This window comes from Pseudopipra pipra, chromosome 2 (genome assembly GCF_036250125.1).
Source record: "Pseudopipra pipra isolate bDixPip1 chromosome 2, bDixPip1.hap1, whole genome shotgun sequence".
Lineage (NCBI taxonomy): Eukaryota > Metazoa > Chordata > Aves > Passeriformes > Pipridae > Pseudopipra > Pseudopipra pipra.
This window is the reverse complement of record NC_087550.1, coordinates 110,629,361-110,650,695: the sequence shown is the minus strand read 5'-3', so window position 1 is coordinate 110,650,695 and position 21,335 is coordinate 110,629,361. Positions and strand designations below refer to the sequence as shown.

General features: G+C 40.3%; 1 protein-coding gene and 1 long non-coding RNA gene across 2 annotated transcripts; one reads left to right on the top strand and one right to left on the bottom strand.

The window, feature by feature from the left end:
* Positions 1 to 2,152: 2,152 nt before the first annotated feature.
* Positions 2,153 to 9,478, bottom strand: LOC135410281 (uncharacterized). Its single transcript, XR_010428597.1, has 2 exons — positions 9,251 to 9,478; positions 2,153 to 6,612 (listed from the first exon to the last, which is right to left on the bottom strand). It is a non-coding gene; the product is annotated as an uncharacterized LOC135410281 (long non-coding RNA).
* Positions 9,479 to 12,042: 2,564 nt separating this feature from the next.
* On the top strand, positions 12,043 to 19,453 carry DYNLT3 (dynein light chain Tctex-type 3). Its single transcript, XM_064646854.1, has 5 exons — positions 12,043 to 12,166; positions 13,179 to 13,220; positions 15,049 to 15,172; positions 16,104 to 16,181; positions 17,242 to 19,453. The coding sequence occupies exons 1-5, from the start codon at positions 12,137 to 12,139 to the stop codon at positions 17,316 to 17,318; spliced, it is 351 nt and encodes a 116-aa protein (XP_064502924.1). The 5' UTR covers positions 12,043 to 12,136; the 3' UTR covers positions 17,319 to 19,453.
* Positions 19,454 to 21,335: the final 1,882 nt, after the last annotated feature.

The following is a 21,335-nucleotide window of genomic DNA, read 5'->3' as shown; positions in this document are numbered from 1 at the left end:
ACAGGGCATTTCTTTAAAAAGGCTTTTCTTGATGTTAGTTACTACATGAACAGAAAAATTACACGTCACAGGCTTAGAAATGAAAAAGGGGGAACCGATGTCATTAGCTGTTCTAAGACAAGGCCATTTCTGTTTCAGCCACTGAAAAGATTTAGAAAAGCAGGTATTTACAAAAAGCTTTTCAGAGTAATTACAGCATCTCCTGTTCTTTTTAAAGGAGAAGTTGAAAGCGGACTCAGAGATATATCAAATGCAGCAAGACATTTGTTCTCCTCTTTCTCACATCCTAAAAATGAGGAATCTGTTTATTTTCTACTGCTTTTCTTAAGTACATTTAAAAGAAAAAAAATATAAGACAATGCACTAATTGGTGCCTCACTGTGTTATGTTAATATTTAAATTACTGCATAGAATGAACTCAGGTAAGCTAAGGGAATGCTCTTACAGACCCATTACTGTGTGTGCTATTTATTTAGACAATTGTTTTGGTGTCAGCTATGCCATTCTTTGCACAAGCAAGAACTATGCAAAATGAGTCAAAGCTGCAGAATGAAATGCTGCATAAAGAAGTGTTCAGTTAACATTCAGGTGCCTGGTGTTCCACACTGAAAAATATTTCTCAAAGTAGCACTGGAGGAACCACTGAAATAACTTGAACATTTATGATGCACCTGCAAAGCATAAACTGCAACTCACACGTATAACTTCATCCTGAATGTACCAAGGTACTTTTTAGAATTACAATTTTACTTCAAAATAGCTAGGTACAATTCTATCAACTAGCAAATTAATCTGTAAAGTAATTGTATTTTTTCACAAATGTTTTATTGCAAATTATTTTAATGACCTCTACAAAATTCAGAAATGTTTAATGAAACCAGTTGATTTCCTAATTGCACGAAATTTGTAAGGTTCATCAAGAGTATAGTTTAAATCACCTAAATGTTAGTTATCTTCTAACTAATTGTTAATTGATAAGATTTAAGACTTTTAAGAAGATATGGAGGAAAAAACTCAAACACTCCTAAAATTCCACACAACTGAGAATAAACAGCAACAGTCTTCTCCTAGCTCTTTCATTATTTTTTCTTACATTTAACCTCAACATTTTTGCTGGACCTGTGAAGAGTTGTGCCATTTCTTCCAAAAAACCTCCCTAAAACTCTGCAAAGTGACTTTGGTCACTTTGGCTGAAAATACATACCTTAGAGCCTGTCAATAATATGTGGCTTGCAAAAATTTCTAGGGTTTTAGGCAAAACTCCTCCTCTGTTTGCTGCCACTGAGCTGCTCTAAGGTCAAGATATTTCACCAGTCTTTGCAACATTCTGATTCACTGAAACACTTCAATATATGCCAACCAGAAAATAAACCTATAAAAATATAGGGTTCATCATGCACTGGATTATCAAAACATACCAACTTGTTGAAACTCAGATTGGTCTATACAGCTATTCTGCTCCATGCAAAGACCTTGTTAACACCAACACTGAATATTTAAAGCAGGCTTTATACACCAGTGTTTCCCATTCTGGTCAGAAACTGAAAGAACACTTTAGCTCAAGCAAATTGGTTCAACTTGTCCTTGGCAAAACTGCCTCAGAAGTGAGAAGCTGTATTCTGCATTTGACACAGGGTTTGGAAAAATAACTAAGGTGGCAAACTTATATCTCCACAGTAAAAAAATACTTCCATTTATTTCAAAAAAGTCACTAACTTTTGTTTCTTTCATTTGCACTATGTTTTGCTCAATGCACTTGCTCGCAGCTGTAGCCTTATGAGGTGATTTTTGCTAAGAGAAAAACTGTTGACTTAGATGGGGTTCTGAACAACCTGATCTAGCTGAAGGTGTCCCTGCCCATGGGGATGATGGTCTCCAAGGTCCCCTTCCAATCCAAATCAATCTACAATTCTATGATCTTGAAGGAAGTGCTTCTTCAACATGGTTTAAGTGACTTATAAACACAGCCCACCGTGTTGCCTTGAACACTTGTTGTGGCTTGACCCCAGCTGGACACCAAGTACCCACCAAAGTCTCTCTGTCACTGCTCTCCTAAGCTGGACAGGGGTGAGAAAGTATAATGAAAGGCTTATGGGCCAAGATAAGGACAGGGGGAGATCATTCAGCAGTTACTATCACAGGACAAACAGACTTTACTGAGGGAAATTAGTTTAATTTATTAGCAATCAGCTCAGAGTACAATAATGAGAAATAAAACCAAATCTTTAAAATGTCTTCCTCCCATCAATCCCTTCTTCCCAGACTTAACTTCGCTCCAAATTTCTGTATCTTCTCCCTTCACCAGAGGCACCAGAGGCACGGAATGGGGGCTGTGGTCTGTTCATTGCACGTTGTCTCTGCCACTTCTTCCTTCTTACGGGAAGGACTCCTCACACTCTTCCTCTGCTCAAGTGTGGAGCCCCTCCCACAGAAGACAGTCCTCCATGAACTTCTCCAATGTGAGTCCTTCCCACAGGCTATGGTTCTTCATGAACTGCTGTAGCATGGGTCTCCCATGGGGTCATGAATTCTGCCAGAAAACCTACTCCAATGTGGGCTTTCCATGGGGTCAAAGCCTTCTTTTGGTATTCACCTGCTCTGCCATGGGGTCCTCCACAGGCTGCAGATGGATCTCTGCTCCTTCATGGACCTCTATGGGCTGCAGGGGCACAGCTGCCTCACCATGGTCCACACCACAGGCAGGGGAATCTCAGCTCTGGCACCTGGAGCATCTTCTGCCCCTCCTGTTCCACCAACCTTGGTGTCTGCAGGTCTGCTGTTCTCACATATTCTCTCTTCTCTGGCTGCAATTTGCTTCTGCACAATAACTTCTTTCCTCTTCTCAAATCTGTTATTCCAGAGGCACTACCACCACCCCTGACAGACTCAGTCTTGGCCAGCTGCAGGTCTGTCCTGGAGCCAGCTGGCACTGGCTCTGTCAGACATGGGGAAAGCTCCTGGCAGCTTCTCACAGAAGCCACCCCTGTAATCCCTGCCCCCACCCCCTGCTACCAAAACCTTGCCATGCAAACACAGTACAACACTACAGAAAGAACTATATTTCTATAGGAACTTTTCTATGCAGACATACAGTTTTGTCTTTGTAGAAAGCATGTTTTCCAAAGTAAGCTCTGTTCTTTAGAGCTCTTAGGGCACTCTGTGAGTTGACACAGGCAGGCAGCTGTGATGTCCACAAACTCACAGTTAGAATGTAGAGAGTAAATTTATTTCCACTACCTTGCTAACCACAGAATCCCTGAAGCAACACCCTGGCAGAGGTACACAAGAGGAAACTCAGGTACTATTAAAATCTGTCCATGCTAGAGGATCACTGGCCTGCTGTTCACATGGGCTTATCAAGAGTTATTCCCAGCTGCCAGGTCACTTCCGAGATTTACAGTCTTTCTCATCAGTTCTCCACTTTTTAACCCATTCCTCCCAACAGGAACAATCACATCTCTGCTACCTGTCCCTCTCTTAGCTCACTAAGACAACTGCTAGTCCTGGTATTTCTAGTTCAGACAAGCCTATTAGCCAAAAAATTATTTCTTTTCATGCTTTTCTGTGCTCTGTTGAACAATAATTTAGACAAAGGTTTTTATTGTTTCAGACAGAATGACAAAAAGGGATGTCTCTTCCCTTTTAGCTGGAATAAGTGCTCATTGCCTTAAAGCAAGACTGACTGGCAAGAATCATTAAGATTTCTTGCTGCCTAACAGCAGTTCACAGCACAGCTATAGATAAAAAAAAATTACTATGAAAAAAGATCATTTAAAGAAATTATTTTTATACCTGAGGGAAATGAGCTCATGTTTGGCTAAAAGGCTGCATTTGTCTAATAGTTTGCAGCCACTGAAAGGTGAAACCCTCTATTCAGTACCTTTTGCTGTATTCTTCAATTATGTTCTTCCTGGCTCAGCTGTCTGTGTGATCTCTTAGCAAGTCAGTGCAGAAAACTAGCAGAAAGTTACTCAGTTTTTGTTGCTGATGATTTAGTGAGACATCCTCGGGGATCAGAAGTCAGTGGAGAACTGGAGCCTCTGCCAGGGAAAGCAGGGCTGTGCTGTTGAAGTAGGAAATTGAGGGGAGAGGGGCTGGACCCCTTCATCTGTTGGCACTGAGCCTTCAGCTCAGCTGTCTTCTGATATTTGCCCCATCTTAAAAATAACGTGTGTTTGTGTTTTTTCTGAACAGCAAGAAAAAAACAAGATCACTGAAATTTAAGTGCCTCCATGGAATGTTCTTGCCAGTGTTTAATTCAACATCTAATGGTATGGCATTTTATATCAGCTGTATTATGAACAATGTTAGGAATACTTTGCAGTCCTACAATGGTTATTTTCACCTCAGTAAAGCAAGTAATAGATTAAAAGATAAGTGCTCTGGTCATGGCAAAGAGCCACACGTTTTATTTAAATTTCATGCAATTAAGGTCTTGCATTCCAGAAAGGGATAATAGTATGCTTGCTTTTAATAGCTGATACTGCAGCATTTCTAAATTATAAAAGACTAAGATGGTTTTATGCACAGCACACAACAAAAAAATTCAAAGGCTAGATGTTTTGAAACAAATATTTTTTAAAACAGTTCTTATTTTCACTTAAATGTTTATACATCATAAAATCTGTCATCTTCAAACACGCATATTGTAGGAGTATTTGGACACAAGCTCTCATAATTTACAGTCTTACAACAGTGTCATGGTGACTGCTTGAATAACATTTAAAACACTGTGTTCTGTACATTTTAACATATTATTTAATGTCATTTAACAGAAGTAAATGAAGAGTTATGAACATGTGAACAGGCAGTCTTGGTACACTTTGATGTTTGCACAATAAGGTCACTGAAGGTTGTTTACCACACATGACTGTTTTCAGAAATCTTGACAAATAAAACAGTTTTCTCAGAAATCATTCAAATTGCTGAGCTTTCATAGCCATATGAATAGCCACAATAAGACAATGTATTTCTGGTTCTCTGACTTCAGAGTTTATCCATGTACCTAAGTAAACCAAACAGTAACTAAGAATTCAATATAGAGATCACACATTGTTCCTGAGCCATCTGTGGTGTATTTTGATTTGCAGGAGGAAGTTTCCATACATTTTCAATACATTCAATACATTTTAAATAAAGAGATCTGGATCCACTTTAAATAGAAATCAGCCAATTTCTGGTTAAAAAAAAAATGCATAAACTCGTGGAATTTGTTTGCTTTAAGGTATTTATTTTTTAAATTTTGATCCCTAGCAATTCCCACTAAATTGCCTTGCACATTGTTTTGCTAATGGCTTTGGAAAAGTAAAATATATTCTATAATGCTTCTTTGGTCTACTTGGGAAATAAGGTCTTTTCCACTCAGGCACACAAATCCCAAGTTAGGGCTATAATTGGTCTAAAAGATGTTAACACATAATAATGCTTTATCATAGATGTAAAAAGTCAGTAATACATTCTAAATACAGTGTCCCTTGCCTTTGACTGGTTAGATCTATTCTCATTTCTTTATCTTACTGGAACAAAGGCATCACTTTCAGAAGAAAAACAAGCCATAGGATAGAGAATGCCTAGTCATATCATATGTGCTAGGTCTATTCTTCAGCATTCTGCTCCTGAGCTGTTCCTGCTGTTCCTGTTCTGAATTCAGCAAAATAATGAGAAAAATAACTGAAGTGGAGCAAATGATAAACAGCTCTTGCATCTTCCTCTTGTGCTTTAAGAAAGCTGATATTCAAAGACCTTCAAAGAATACCTGTCATCCTTCTTGCCCATTTGTGCCTCTAATTGCCGAGTATTACTAAATAAAATGATGCTGGCAGTTATTCTGTAACACTTACAGAGCACAGCCAGCGGCTCGGAGAAACGTGCTGCTCTCAGATGTGATGTACAGGGGGAGCTGTAATCTGTTGGTTGGTAGGTGTGTGTGCTGGGCTAAGCCTGGCCGGCTGCCAGACCATCACCCGGCTGCTCCAGCACTCCCTCTCCTCAAGGCAGAGGGAGAAAATAGGATGGAAAAGCTCATGAGTCAAGATAAAGACACTCACCAACTACTGTCATGGGCAAAACAGACTCGGCTTAGGGAAAATTAATGTACTGTCACTTAAAAATAGAGTAAGATGATGAGAAACAAGGACAAAGCTAAAATGACTTTCCCTCCAATCCTCTCTTCTTCCCAAGCAAAGCTTCACTGCTTTGCTCGTGACTCTTCTACCTTCTCTCCACTGAGCATTGTAGGCAGATGAGGAACAGGGGCTACAGTCAGTTCATATCAGCTCCTCTCTGCTGGTCCTTCCTTCTCTCTCTGTTCCCCAGCTCCAGCAGGGGGTCCCTCCCATGGGATACAGTCTTTCACAAACTTCTCCAACATGGGTCCTTCTCACAGGCTGCAGTTCTTCAAGAACTGCTCTGGCATGGGTCCTTTTCCAGAGGGTGCAGTCCTTTGAGAGCAGACTGCTCCAGTGTAGACTCCTCTCCATGGGCCACAGCTCTTGCCAGGGGTCTGCTTCTGTTTGAACTCTCCATGGGCTGCACCTTCCTTCTGGGTGCATCCACTTGCTCTGGCATTGGGTCCTCCACGGGCTGCAGGTGGATATCTGCTCTGGCATGGTCCTGCATAGGTTAAAGGGGAACAAACTGTGTCACCATGGTCTTCTCCATGGACTGCAGGGGAATCTCTGCTTCAGGAGTTCCAGCACCTCCTCCCCCTCCTTCTTCACTGACTTTCATGTCTGCAGGGCTGTTGCTCTTGCACTTTTCTCTCACTCCTCCCTCTCACTGGTGATGTACAGTGTTTTTCGCCTTTTCTTAAACACGTTCTTACAGAGACACCAGCGTGGCCCAGCCTTGGGCAGTGGCAGACTCATTTTCAAGCAAGCTGGAACCAGCTGTGCCTAGCATGGAGGCAGCTCCTGATGTCTTCCCACAAAGGTCACCCCTCAGCCCTGCAGCCACTGCAAGTACATTACCATGTCAAACTCAGTACAGAAGGTTTGTGCCATTATTTGGAACTCTATGCCAGCACAGAAAGAAACAAAATGGGAAGGCAGAGCCCTGTGATAAGCCATAAGTGTTGTTCTCTCTCTAGGTAAGAGTTTGCCTATTTCCTAAGAGAAGCAGAGAAAACTGTTTCAAGGACCATCACTGATATCTTTAATGAGCCTAAAAGCCCTTACCTCTTTATTTGAGGCCAACATTTATATTTAAAAACTGGAAAGATTAATTAGTTATGTCACTAACTTTTCTTCTGTTTGGTGCCAAGGAAAATATTGAAGAGTTTGATCAAAGAGAGCTCTTCTTCATATCCTCTCCCCTTACTCTTTTTTTTTTTTCTCCTCAGCTTTAATTTTGGAGAAGCTAGAAGTTTTTATGAACATGAACATTCTGAAAGCATCCTTAAGGGCAGGTAACAGCTTCTCCTGAAGCAGTTCATTGCACTGATTAATTACTGTCATGCACAGCAACATTCAGTTCTTTAGAAAATCTCATTCTACATTTTGTTACTGTCTTGTCCTACCTTCATCAAACATTTTTGCTTCTTTATTGCCATTTATGCTTGTTGGTGGCAGTTGGGTCTCCATCACTGGACCAGTGCAAGTGGTTTTCATCATGGCTTGTTTTGTCCTCTCATGAAAGCCACAATAAATATATTGCCCTCAGTGAGCAGGTGACCAGTTCCCACGAATGGCATTTCATTTGAATTTTTGCCAAACACTGTAAGATTTGAAATGCCGGCGTTTCCCATGAAGGAGAAATTTAAAATATTGATCGGCTTTTATCCCAAGTGTTTGCTACATATTGTACATCTCAATATGTTTACACAGTTGCCTGGGCACAAGACAACAAGGTCAGTCTACATTATTCTGTCAGCTTCATGTTAAAGTGAGTTCCAAAGCCTAGGAAGTTAAGGAGGCAGAGCTCTGCTCCCCTAACAGCTCAGGGGTTTCTGTTTGAGTAGTCATGTTTTGTAGTGTAATGTTTCTGATTTGCTGTGTTAGAACCAAGGATTTTTTTAAACAATTGTTGAGTGGCCATTCAGCTCTTCCAAGAAGTTCTAGCAAGTCACTGCCGTTGACACTAAAACAGCTCTCAGAAAGAAAGAAAAAAAGAAGAATCAGAAACGCAACTAATTAAAATTTCTGCCGGGGTCGAGCATCCCTGGTCTGACCAGCACAAAAGCTGCCATACTGATTAGCCAGAGAGTCCATCTGATCCACCCTTCTGACCTCTGTGGTACCGAGCAGTGAGTGTGTAGGAAGAGAGCAAGAACAGGAGCAGCACATGCTGATCCTTCCTCCAGCATCCAGCCCCACGTAGCTTAGGAACCAAGCTAGAAAAAATTAATACCAGAATTCTACTGATTTTGCATTCCACAGCTTAAAGTAGATGTGAAGGTTTAAAATGTTTACAACAATTTAAAGGAAAAAATCAAGACAGGAGGCAGACTATTTTATCTGCATTAGCATTCACATTTTTTGCTGGCTGTGCTCAGGCAGCGTAGGATCTACACAGACTGCACAGGCTGCCACCTCCCCAGTATGCCAAATCCTCCTCAAATATTTGCTTCTTAATCAACAAGTGATTTGAACTGCACTGTTTGTTCTCTTTCTTGTTAAGAGCTCGTGTTCTGCATTTGAAAGATGAAAGCCTACAGCTCTTTCACATTTAGGGTTGTATTTCTGAGCCACCTTTTTCAGCACTTTTCCCATTTCCTATTACAGTTCTCACAGCTAATTATACTGCCAACCCCTTTGCATTTCCCAGGTTACAATTTGCAGTAGAGTAAAAACGAATTAAGCAATGTTATCAGGTAACTCCCGCTGAAAAGAAGTGTACTTGCTCCTTGTTACAATTTAGCATTGCTTTTGTGAAATCTGTAATAGCATTAGTCATTCTCAGAGGAAAAAAGGGAAAAATAATGGTGATTTTGGTTATTGAGATTAGATAAAAAGTGAATTTGCTAGGAAGGAAAGGAGAATAACCACTCAATAGTTGTGAAAGTAGTTGTACTTCCATTGAATTGAAAAAATCTATGTCTAAAACTATCTCAAAAGATTATTTAATACTTCCTCTTCCTCACTAAAGGCTAGCTAGATGCCTGGCAGATGTTATTTAATGTGTTATTGATCCAGTGAAGGTGATTCCAAAGGTCTGCTTCAGTGCTTTATTATTCTTATACTTTGATTTTTTTCCCCTAGTATTTAATATAAATTTCACTGAGTTCAAATAAGAGCATTATTTTATCTCCTACTTTTCATCATGCCTTGGGTCATTAATCACCTTTTCCAGTAAATCACTATGCAGTCAGAGACATCTACAAGAAAGTCTGGGCAAGGGTTATAACATAAATCCAGTTCCTCCGCAAATCACATTTTCTAAGCTTCCTTTTGGTCTTGCTGCCTTCAGGAAGAATTATTCTTCCATCTCTGTTACATTCAATGCCTGATCAACACCAAGCAGAACAACATAACTGCCTTCTGTATCCTTCAAATGATTTAGTTATTTATAACATCCTACTCAGGTTCCAATTTATTATAATTACATATTTTTCTCTGCAGCACTACTGCCTAGACAATTAGGCCCCATTTTGTATTTGTGCATTTGATGTTCTGGTTTTACAGATAATACTTTGTATTTTTTATGAAATTTCTTGTTGTTTTCTCCAACCTATTCAATACTTGAAATTTTGATCCTGTCATTAAGCGTGTTTGTAACTTCTTTAAACATGCTGTCATTAAAAAGCTTTTATAAGGACTATTTTTATTCCATTATTCAAGTTATTGTGACAAATACTAATTAGCTTTTGGGGCAAAAACCTACCCATCTCCTTGCAGTTATTCCTCCTACTTTGATAAATCTTTATTAGGAATGACTGGCTAGTTTTTTGCTAGATTATACATGCTTATGTGGGAGAGCAAAAAAAAGACAAAATTACTACAAAATAACACAACTACTCTTTATTTCCTCTTCATCCATTAAACTGGCTGCCTTAGCAAAGAACAAGAAATCAAACTATGCACTCCTGACACATCTGTGTTGCATGCTCGTGGGTGATGCTGGGAGTTTATTTGTAAACATCCTGGGTTAATATACTTTAGTCATTTTATTATTTTTCTAATGGCTCTCTAGATGTTGAGCTGAGCCTGATGGACTCAGCATTTCCTCAAACCTCCTGCTATCCTCCTAATCTACAAAGCGTAGCAGGAGAGGAGGAATAGGTAATTTTTTTCGCATTTGGACCTACACAAACACACACACTCGTTGATCATACAGGAACCTTCTTTATTTTCCATGTAATTCAGTGACATAATTGTTGCTAATATTTCAAGGAATTTATTTCTTTGAATATTTCTAAGCAGAACTGAAAAATAGTCTAGGAACTATTTTCACTTGACAGGATACTGCATCTGAAAACACACATGTAAAGATGCAAAACATCTGAAAATACAGAGAAAAAAAATGCCCAGGACCCAAGGGTAAGTTATTTAAGCACTGTTTGCTTTGTCTACAGGATGCCAAGGCCCTAATACTGAAGGAAATTTTCTTTCATATGTTTTCCTATGACTACATCCAACTGCACTTGCTTGCAAAGATCTGCTTTTAAAGAGATTCAGTCTTCATCTTCACTTTTGTCCTACCATAACCATTGCAAATACTAAACACGAAAATTAATCTGAGAGCAGGTCAGTATAAAATTGCTTAGCTTTGCTTCCCCCGTACTTTCATGTTTTTCAAACACAGTATTTCCAATGAGTGTACAATTAAGACTGAATGCATCTACCTTTTGTAAGGTAAATGTGTATCTGTCCAAACACATACTGCAAAACCTGAAGTTAGAAGCGGGGTATCAGCCTTAGTTTTCTCTGTTATGTTCAATCTGGCTTAGAAATACAGGAGGGAAATACAAGAGAAACCAGAAGAAAACCCAGGAGAAATCACAGGAGGAAAATCTACACCAGACCTTTCCCCAAATGAAAAGAATTATAATAATTTAAAAAAACAACAAGAACAAAAAACTCCACCATTTGAAAATTCTGCATTGTGTTGTATGAGGTGCCTTTCCTGTTTCCCAGGCAACTTCAGAGAGAGAGAAAAGATCTGGTGTACTGATATATATATATACATACATATATCTGATGCATTGAGTAAAATAAAACTCAGGATCAATTCTTTGTAATAAACTGGAATTAAAACAACATGAAATTACAGTTTTCCAATATTGCAAATTTGGTGGTAACATTATTGGTAATGAGCAGGCACTTGCTCATGGAATCATAGAATGGTTTGGGTTGGAAGGGACCTTAAATATCATCAAGTTCCAACCCCCCTGCCACAGGCAGGGACACCTTCCACTAGACCAGGTTGATCAGAGCCCCATCCAGCCTGGCCTTGAACAATTCCAGGGATGAGGCAGCCACAGCTTCTCTGGGCAACCTGTTTCAGCACCTCACCGCCCTCACAGGAAAGGATTTTTTTCCTAATATCTAATCTAAACTTACTCTCCTTCAATTTGAACCCTTGTCCTGTCACTACATGCTCCTGTAAATAGTCCTGCCCCATCTCTCATGTAAGTTCCCTTCAGGTACTGGAAGGACCAAATTAGCTCACTCCAAAGCCTTCTCTTTTCCAGGCTGAACAACCCCAGGAGAGCTCTCAACATTTCCTCCTGGGAGAGCTGCTCCATCCCTCTGATCATCTTGGTGGCCTCCGATAGACTCGCTTCAACAGGTCCATGTCCTTCCTGTGCTGGGAACCTTTTTCCTTTCCTTTTCGGCTCGGCACTGCCGGCTCCAGGTACCCGCCGGTCCGGGGGGGTATCCAGCCCGGGGGTCCTTCCTCTCAGGGCGGCCTGGGGTGATACAGCCCCACTCCCTTTCCCTCAGGGCGGCCCGGGGAGACCAGCCCGACTCCCTTTCCCTCAGGGCGGCCCGGGGGGACCAGCCCGCCTCCCTTTCCCTCAGGGCGGCCCGGGGGGACCAGCCCGGCTTCCCTTTGCCTCAGGGCGGCCCTCGGGCCCGGCCGCCGCCGGAGCCCCGCCCGTCCCGTCCCGTCCCGTCCCGCCCGCCCGGCGGAGGCGGAGCCGCGCAGGACTCGGAGCCGCCGCCGCTGCCGGAACAGCCGCCGCCCGCCCGGGGCCATGGAGGAGTTTCACCCCCACAACGACGAGGTAGGGGCTGCCACCTCCGAGGCCGCTGTGCCTGTGCCGGGACCCTGGGCCAGCCCAGGGCCGAGCGGTGCTGCCCCGCGGCTGCCGCCGGCCTGCCCGGTGCCGGGGATGGATGTTCCCTCCGGGAAGGGGCCGCGGTGCCGGGCGCTGTCAGACCGCGGCCATTTTTCCCTGGGAAGCCCCCCGAGTTTCCCTGGAAAACCCCGACCTCCCCCGTTTCCCTGGGGAAAAGCCAACAAGTGCTGGGCCAGGTCAGCGCCCGGGCCGGTCCTGCCAGCCCGGGCGGGGGAGCCGATCCCTCCCCAGGGCGCCGCTTCGGGGCTCTGGCCGCCAGTTTTCATTAAAAAAAAAAACCACCCCAAAACCTAACTTAAACATTAATGCCCTTGAGATTTCTGCCCCTGCCCGAGTGATTGAAATTCATGGCTAGGAAGAGGCAGGCGCCACGACGGCACGTGCCGTGTTCCCTTTGGAATCCAAGCCAAGTGCCGATGAGTAGGAAAGAGTAGGAAATAGGAGGAATTAAAACTTGCAAGCTTTTCCTGCGCTCGGAAAAGATATTTGGGTAAACTAATGACTGTGCAAACTAGTCTTTTTTATACTAGGGTTACAAAGCCTTTTGGAAGCAAGATGTAACCTGCATGCTACTGTGACTCCCGTAAAAACACAGATTAAGACCCAGAATAAAAGCTTTGTCATTTGATTTTTCTTGGAGAATATTTCCCATAGCAAGCATAGTCAGTGGTGGGATTCAGTTGTTGCAGAAACTGTAAGTTGAACCAAGCTTACCGAGGCCTGAGCTTTTTGTCCTCAGTCAAACATCAGTGGCAAAGCAATACTAAATAACATATTCATGGAGCTGGGGGAAAAAGTAAGATTTTTAGAATTATACTAACAGACCACAGTGGAAATAACCAGACACAAGGCCTAATCGTTAAGTATTCCTTAGAGTAAAACTATATAATTGGTTTACATTTCTGTCAGAAATAATAATAACTAACTTTTATTGCAGATGATCTTCAATGCTGATGAGGCCCACAACATAGTTAAGGAGGTAGGTTTAAACAGCTGTATTTCAAAGAAATTCTTTACCTTATCTTACCTTGCAGTATAGTGAAAGCACTTATTTTCATTGACCATCCCACATAAATTCAACCTTATATGAAAGTATTATTTTTATCAAATAAAGACAGAGTGTAATTTGGAGCTTCTTTAACTTTCATCTAACTGCTGTCTTCAGCTACCTAAAGAGGAGAGGGTAGATGAGAGGAGAGCCAGATTTGCATTGCAGTGGAAAGAGGAGGGGTGGCAGTCACAAGTTACAAGGGAAATTCACCAATTTTTTGCCCCTTTATCCAGCTAGAGAGAAGCTGATAACTACAGAGATTGCAGGGAGACCTTGTGGAATATCCATTCTTAGAGATTTTTAAAACTTAACCAGGCCTTGGACAGTGTAATCAGACTTGGAATTTAGCCTTGGCTTGTGTGGGAGGTTACACTACGTGAGCTCATTGTTCTAGCAATGTTTTTTACAGAGAAAGAACAGGCTGACAAGTGAGTCTGAGTTAACTCACTCTGATGGTCTGTTACATACCTAGTAACTAGAGAGTGATTAATAAAGAGCTTGTGGCTTACAGGTTTTGCAGGGAAGCAATGTTTTGAGAAAGGAATTCCTGGAGTGGCTCTGCAGATCTTTTTCCACCTGCCCTGTAAGGAAGGGAAAGGACTGTACCTTTGAAGCTGCCACAGTACACAACAGCAAGCTCTTGGATGTCAGATAAACGACAATTCAACCCTTTATGTAACTGTCCCTGCCTTGTAAAGCCAAATACGGTATGAGACAGACTCCAGACGCTGGGAGTAAAGCCAAATGTTTCTGCCTCTGATTGGAAGCTTAACCAGAGCTCTAGCACTGGGTACATTTCTGGAAGAACCAAAATCCCTGAAGGGTCTTGTCCCTCTTCTGTCTTCTATTGTGTTTTGTGGATGTTTGTTTCCATTGACTCCTTTGGCCAGCTTTATACACTGTGATCAGAACTAATTTGGCTTTTCAAAATCTGGGCCATAAGGCTCTTACACAGCCTGGTGGTGGATGGTTAGTGCATGGGATTCATCTTACTGAATCAGAGAACAGAGTTTTATTTTACTTACCTTTTCCAGATGTGTGTTTCTTAGCCGGGTTTCTCAGTTTTAAGAAGTATCAGTCAGCACGTAATTCTGAATTTCTTAGGAGAAGGGAATGCAATTTAAGAGTTACAATTAATGAGAAGGCTTTCTGTTCAATCGTTTGAAGTTTAGGCAAGGGTTGGCCAATCTGTAGCTGCTAATTTTCAAGCAGTTCAGATACTTCTTGTGCTGCAAGATACAATCTCTGAGTATCTCCCATATCTTCCTCATCTTTTGAGCTACGGGGGGCATTTCAGTATTGTCACTCTGTCTCTGAAGATTTTGGAATTTTGCTCACAGACTCTGAAAGGTTGGCCAGCCCAAGCTGATACTATTGATTGGAGTTGTACCATTTCCATTACAGTAGCTTCTGGAAGCCAAGCTGGAGTAGGCAGTCATTAGGAACAGTGGGATGTGTTAGTACCTTCACTGGTAAATAGATACTTGGTAGTTAAAGCATATGGCTAAAGTCTTTCCTGAAAGAAATGTTCAGTCAGGGCCTCTTTTTTATTCATATAATATTATAGTAAATGTGTACTAAAAATAAGTTTCCAAGAAGGGTCATTTTACTTTCCATTCAGCAACTGATACTTGATGATCTCAAGTGATTTAAAGTAATCTAATTTACAGAAAAAATTCTTCAGACTATGTGAAACATTTTGAACCTTTACATTTTGAAATATATTTACTGTAACTATTTTTTTTCTCTGTTTTAGTGCATAGAAAGTGTTTTAGGCAAGGCAGATTATAATCACAACAAAGTCAACCAGTGGACTGCTGCTATAGTGGAACAGTCGCTGACACATCTGGTGAAATTGGGAAAAACATACAAGTACATAGGTAAGTACAAGCAGTTGTGCTTGTACCACATGCAGTCACAATAAAGAATTGCTGACAAGTTCATGTGGATGCAGTGCTATACTCAATAGAAAGTTTTAAACTGTAAGCAAAGCAGAGCAGATACCTGAACTCTTCTGTTATATAGATTTTTAGTAATACCTTGTGGTAAAGCTGTGGCAGTTTTACCTGGGCTGAACATGCTGGTGACTCTTAATATTGATTATATGTTACATGGTCTTTTCTGATTGTTCAGCAAGCCAAAACAATGATATCAAGTTTTTGGTATCAGTTCAGGAAATAATTGCTATCTTAAATAAAAATATCAGTTGGATTAAGCTTCCTGTAAATACAAACATTTGGAAGACTTTAATCCTGTATGCTGTCATGTCCCATTGTATTTATATATATGTGGAAGGGAAATTGAAATAAGTAGAAGTTTAACCCACTTTGGTCCTTTTGTGGAGTGTAGCATTTGCACTCAGTTCTGTTTTGAATGTCTTGGATTCAGATTGTCTCTGGTTTTATGACCGTTGCAGGTCAGTCTGGAAACACTGCATGTTACTAGCGTGTGGTTTCAGAGAGCAGGCAACAAGTATTTTTGGGAAACAACTCTCCTAAGTGTGGCTTCTGCTGTACCAAGGTGCACATGACACAAGCCATATCTAAGAAGTTTAAAAGCTAAAAATCATAATCCTATTTGCAAGCATTTTGTTAAAGCTGCTGTGTTAATGGGAGTAAAAATAATCATGAAATGAATAACAAGTTCTTGAGGAAAATACCAGTGGCAAGAGGGTTGTCAAAATCGGTTTTGAGTTAATGCCACATGCCAGCCATTTGAAAATGTAATACAGGCTTGAGTTCAGGAGTGCTGAATGATTCACCTCTTCTGCTTTAATCATTAATTCCTTGATTTTATGACTGCACCTTGCAGTTACCTGTGCGGTGATGCAGAGGAGTGGAGCTGGTCTTCACACAGCAAGCTCATGCTTCTGGGATACTACAACTGATGGTAAGTTTCCCCATCCAAATAGAGAATTTGTAGTAAAAGAAACATTGCTTCTTGATCAGCTGTAATACTTCTGTTGAACATTTTCAGGAGTGGCTGTAGAAGCAGCAGCTTTCAGAATTAGCTGCTTGTTTACAATCTCAGCAGAAATGTTACCAGTCAGTGCCTGCACTAAGAGCGATTGCTTTGTAAATTATGAGAAGCAGGAATAGAAATGCCTTCCATTCTGAAACAAGAATCAAAGCATTTAATCCTTGTCAGTAACCATAAATTGATTGAAGAGGCAGTAAGACGTTCGCAGTAAACATATCTGCCTGGCTGCTGTGACAGGAGAGCAGAGCTTGGTGGAAAATAGAAATAGTTTGACTAACAGCATGTATTTCATCTGCTTAACTGTCAACCAGACTTTGGATGCATTATATTGTTTCAAAATTAGTTCTAAATACATTTTTTTCCCCAGGTTCAGAATATCATGGGGAAACAATATTAAAATAATTTTTTGTCTGTCACAGATTCAGAAAGGTCTTTTTAGAAGAGGGTGCCAGGGTTTAACACTAAAGCAGAGAGGGCGTCAAAAAGTTAAGCAAAGTTAAAAAAAATTGTAAAATGAAGTTAAGTAAACAAGTACAGTTTAATCTTCATGCTTCCTTGGCTTGTAAGGTATTGATACAATAGAAGAGGAAAAATTACAGAAAGTAAATACAGTAGAATGTATTTGATCCAGTCTTTTTTTTTCTGATTTCTTGTTTGATTATCTTGCCAATGTCAGTTTGGGATTTTTAAGGATTTTTGCAAGTTCAACTTTTAAAGAGAGATACTGAAATGGTGTTTTACTGAAAACTGTCTTAAGCATACAAGGCTCATGTTAGGTAGCAAACAATGTACAAATTAATGAAAATGTTTTGAGGAGTGTAGTCTACTTATGGGCAAGATGACATGATATTATTTACCTTAACTCACAGCTGAAATATTCATGCTAATTTGACATAATTTACACTGCGATAAAGTGAATGTAGTAAAGACACTGGAATTCTATTTTTCATTTTGTAATAATCTTTTCTAGGAACCTGCACAGTGAGATGGGAAAACCGAACAATGAACTGCATTGTCAATGTGTTTGCTGTTGCTATTATCCTGTAGCTGACTGGAAGATAAAGATAAGCAACACCGAAGCCTTTAAAAAAAAATTGTCCAAACATATGGCTACATGTTTCAAACTATTATTTTTTTTCTGTATGAGGAGCATACAGAAGTTCTCTACAGAGAGCATACAGTCTAAGCCAGTTCTCATAGATTAATTATCTGAAAGCTAGCAAAAAAATTTAATTTATATATGTATATGTATGTATCTAAAGAGAAAGTTTTAGTAATTTAAATATTCAGAAGTATGTTAATGAGAAGATGCCACAAAGATTAATACAATTTATGTCAAAGCTAATATCAAAGATACTTTATTCAAGAAGAACAAAACACAACAAATCCAAGGAAGTGTCAAAGGGCAAGCAAGACCTCTCAGGATCGTGGTGCATTTGGGAACAAATTACAAACACAATTCAGAGTGGATATATTATAAACAATACTGGTTCTTCATGTTTGATTAAACAAAGCTGACTTTCAATTTGAATGCTGGTGCTTGTGAAATTTCAGGAGCATCATGTTTTGGTCAAGCATGAACATTTACACTGGCATTAAATCCAGTTAAGCTTTCCTCCCTGGAGGCAGAGGAGGGCGTTACTGGGTGAAATATACCTAGTCCTAGCAGAGCTCTAATTTGTCTTCAAATGAAGAGCATAATAGTTGTTAACAATTCAGGGAAACGTGCTGGGAATCTGATACCAGCCCTTAATTCATCGTTTATGAATCCAAAAAGATTCTGAAGGTACTTAAATTTGATTTTATTCCATGATCGTGGAATCTGTGACAAGCACTTTATTGATTCCTCATGCAGTAGCCAGGACCTAGGGCAGTAAGACTGGACCCACATCACTCCAAGTAGGATTAAACTGTTTGGTGAGAAGGCACACACATTTCTAGAGGCTCTTGTTTGCTTTGAAAGCATTTATCAGAGTAACATATCTGTTGTTTATGAGAGTGTTCCCTGGGTTCCCTAAGTCTAGAATTGGATCTTAGTCCAATGAAATAATACAAGTTTTGAGCACTAAGAGTTCCCCTCCTTTAAAGTTTTATGCAAGTTCTTAACTTTGCTCATCTGATGAGTCTTAACTTGAAATATTCCACGTGGAAGAAAAACATTTGCACATACAGAAGTATTTGCAGGATTGGGGCCTACATTTTTGTTCATTAATGCACAAATTATATGATAAAGAGATGTATTGATACCAAAAATGCCTAAATGAGTGCTGCCACTAAGTGGCAGCTGCATTAAGTTGTTTTCTCAGATGCTGCTCATGAACAGAATTTTTTCTTTGTAACTGTATGTCTTTGGAAGAGGCTGGTAACTATCTAACAGCTACTGTAAGGCTGTTTTGGATTTCAAGAAATGAATAGTAAAGCACTACTACACAGTTCTGTTTGATTTGTTGTTTTTTTTTTTTTTTTCAAATAATTTACTATTAAGGCATGTAACAAATGTCCTGTACAAAGAACAAGCTAAAAAATATTGCTTAAGTTGTGTGTACATATAACTAGTATGACACTTCAGAAGGAACATGTGTATATGTAATTCACAGTACTGTTCAAAATATCTTGCTTTGCAGACAAATTAAGTTCTGCTTTTACCTGAGTGCAAGTAAAATTAGGACTGTGTTACTGCATTGGCCTAACAGTGTAGCGTGAAAATGTGTGTGTATGTCCTACTGACCTTCAAACCTAGAATTGTTAAACACTGTTTGGGCTGGGACAAGTTTCTGAACTATGTGCCACCATCCAAGAGCTGAGATGTGGAACTGACAAAAATGCAGAAGTTTCAGTGATATTTGGGATTGTGCAAAGTGGAAAATACATGGGGCAGCAACTGGAAAAAGGTTTGGTGCAGTTAATACAATTTAAGAAGTGGGTGTGTAAAAATAGCGGTGGCTTTTATCCCCGTTTAATGTGCATTCAGGTGCCATGGTCAGAAGAAATATTCCACATAGCACTTGTAATCTCATTTGGTATTTTTTTTTACTTGAAAACAAGATGCACTGAGTAAGACTATCAGTTTAATGAGGCTTGGTGAAGGTCCTGCTGCAGAAGAACCCTAGAAAATACTGCTTAATTGTAGGACTGCTTCATTTTAATTTATACCAAAAAAATAAAGTTTTGCCTTAGTTGTATATTTGCCTTGTGTTCTTGATCAGTACATATAGGAACTGAGAAAAATGTTCCTCTTGCTTTCCTTCACTTGTATACAACAGTGAGAACTTGGAAAATACATTGAAGCTGTGTGTATGTTTTAGAGACAAAACCTTGTTAAAGGCTTGTTCCCAGGTAATTTCTTACACCTCATCTACTCAGACCTCTTCCTCTTACCACGTGTCTTGATGCAAGTTAAAGTTTTGTTACTATGGAAAGATTATTATGAAATACTGGAAAAAGTATTTTCATTCTGTGTCATATCCTAGTGAACTTCATTTCCATCTTTCCCCATCCTCTGTGGGTACAAACAGCTACTTGTATTTAATGTAACTCTCCAAACAAATGCTGAACACCATCAGCTGCTTTTCCAAATAGTTTGTTTTCAAGGATAAAGCTATGAATTGTAGAATATTAAAACCCACAACAACATTTCATTAGTGTTTTTTATCAATACAATATTTTCTTAGTTGTTGCAATCAGGAGAATGAGTTATCATTAACAATGGAAATTTTTTTTAATGGGACAGAAGAGTTTGCATTAAGGTGCAGCCCATATATATATGGAGATATATGTTCCCATGTATGATTTCATGAAGAAAGACACCTGTTATTCTTCCCATGCAGATTTTGTTAATCCAGAGAAAAGTGAAAGGGAAAGTAAGAGACCGGATTTGTTGCTTTTCCATTTCACTGCCTGCCAGGTGTCTGTCAGTAACGTGTTACCTTTCTGATGACTCTCTTCCCATTACACTCAACTTGATCAATGAAGAAAATACAGATCCTGGTATGTTCAATTTAGATTCATGCAATCTAAAACACTTCACAGAAGACACTGAAATCCCAGCTCGTAGCCAGCTGAAGTGGAGCTGGGCATGAATGTCAGCACATTGATATTTTAAATACACCATAAAAGAAAACATTAACCACTGTAGGCTGTATGCATCAGTACAGTAGCTGCCATTTAGAGAAAGATGGGGTTTGTTCTAATACAGACAGCAGATCCTGTAGTGAACAATTCTTACCTGATCATTGGGATGTGCCTTTCTGCCTCCTGTACAGTCTGACCAGGTCATTTTGTTCCCATTTAATTTGGAGAAGGATTTTTTAGCACAGTCATGGTGTGACACAAGTACGGAGTCAGACTACACCCCCATCAGAATATCCTGAGCCAGGAAGTCCTGTCTGTGTGCCTGCAGGACACTCCCAGCAAAAAGCCAGCCCTGGTTTGTCTCTCGGGGAGTATCCAAGCTCAGATGTGATACTCTGTAAGTGCAGCAGTAAACCCAGTTGCAAAGTGGCTCCCAAGCTGTGCAGTCACATCTACATTATGTTTTGTGTGAGCTGCTCTAACCTGTTGGCTCTATGCCAGGTAAGGAGTCTGTGGACATTGGCTTGTAGATGGAATGATTTCTGTCTGCCCCCTGGTCAATGGAAGGCTGCAACCAAACACCACATGACCACTGAGGGAGATTTTTCTGCTCTGAAGAATCTAAATCACTATTGAGTAACTGGAGGTTTTAGCTCACATGTTCCATCAAGCATCTGTTTTCAAGCACAGGAAACATGTGACAGCAGCTTTATTTGTCACATAAAAGTTTTCTAAAAAGAAATAGGGTTGTGCTGAAGTGACAGCTGCGAACACTCTTTAACGCCCATCCCACTGTCTGACCTAAAATGACTTGAAAAGGAGAATCAGGGTTACAGACACACCTCACTGGTCATTGCTGTTTGTGTTAGGCACTCAAAGTCACTTTCATGCAAAGGAGCAACTGAGGCCACAGAGCACAAGTGCCTGAAGCAAAACAGATGGTAGGGCAAGTTTTGTAGTGACAGTACCATTTTAAATAGACATTTTTACCAA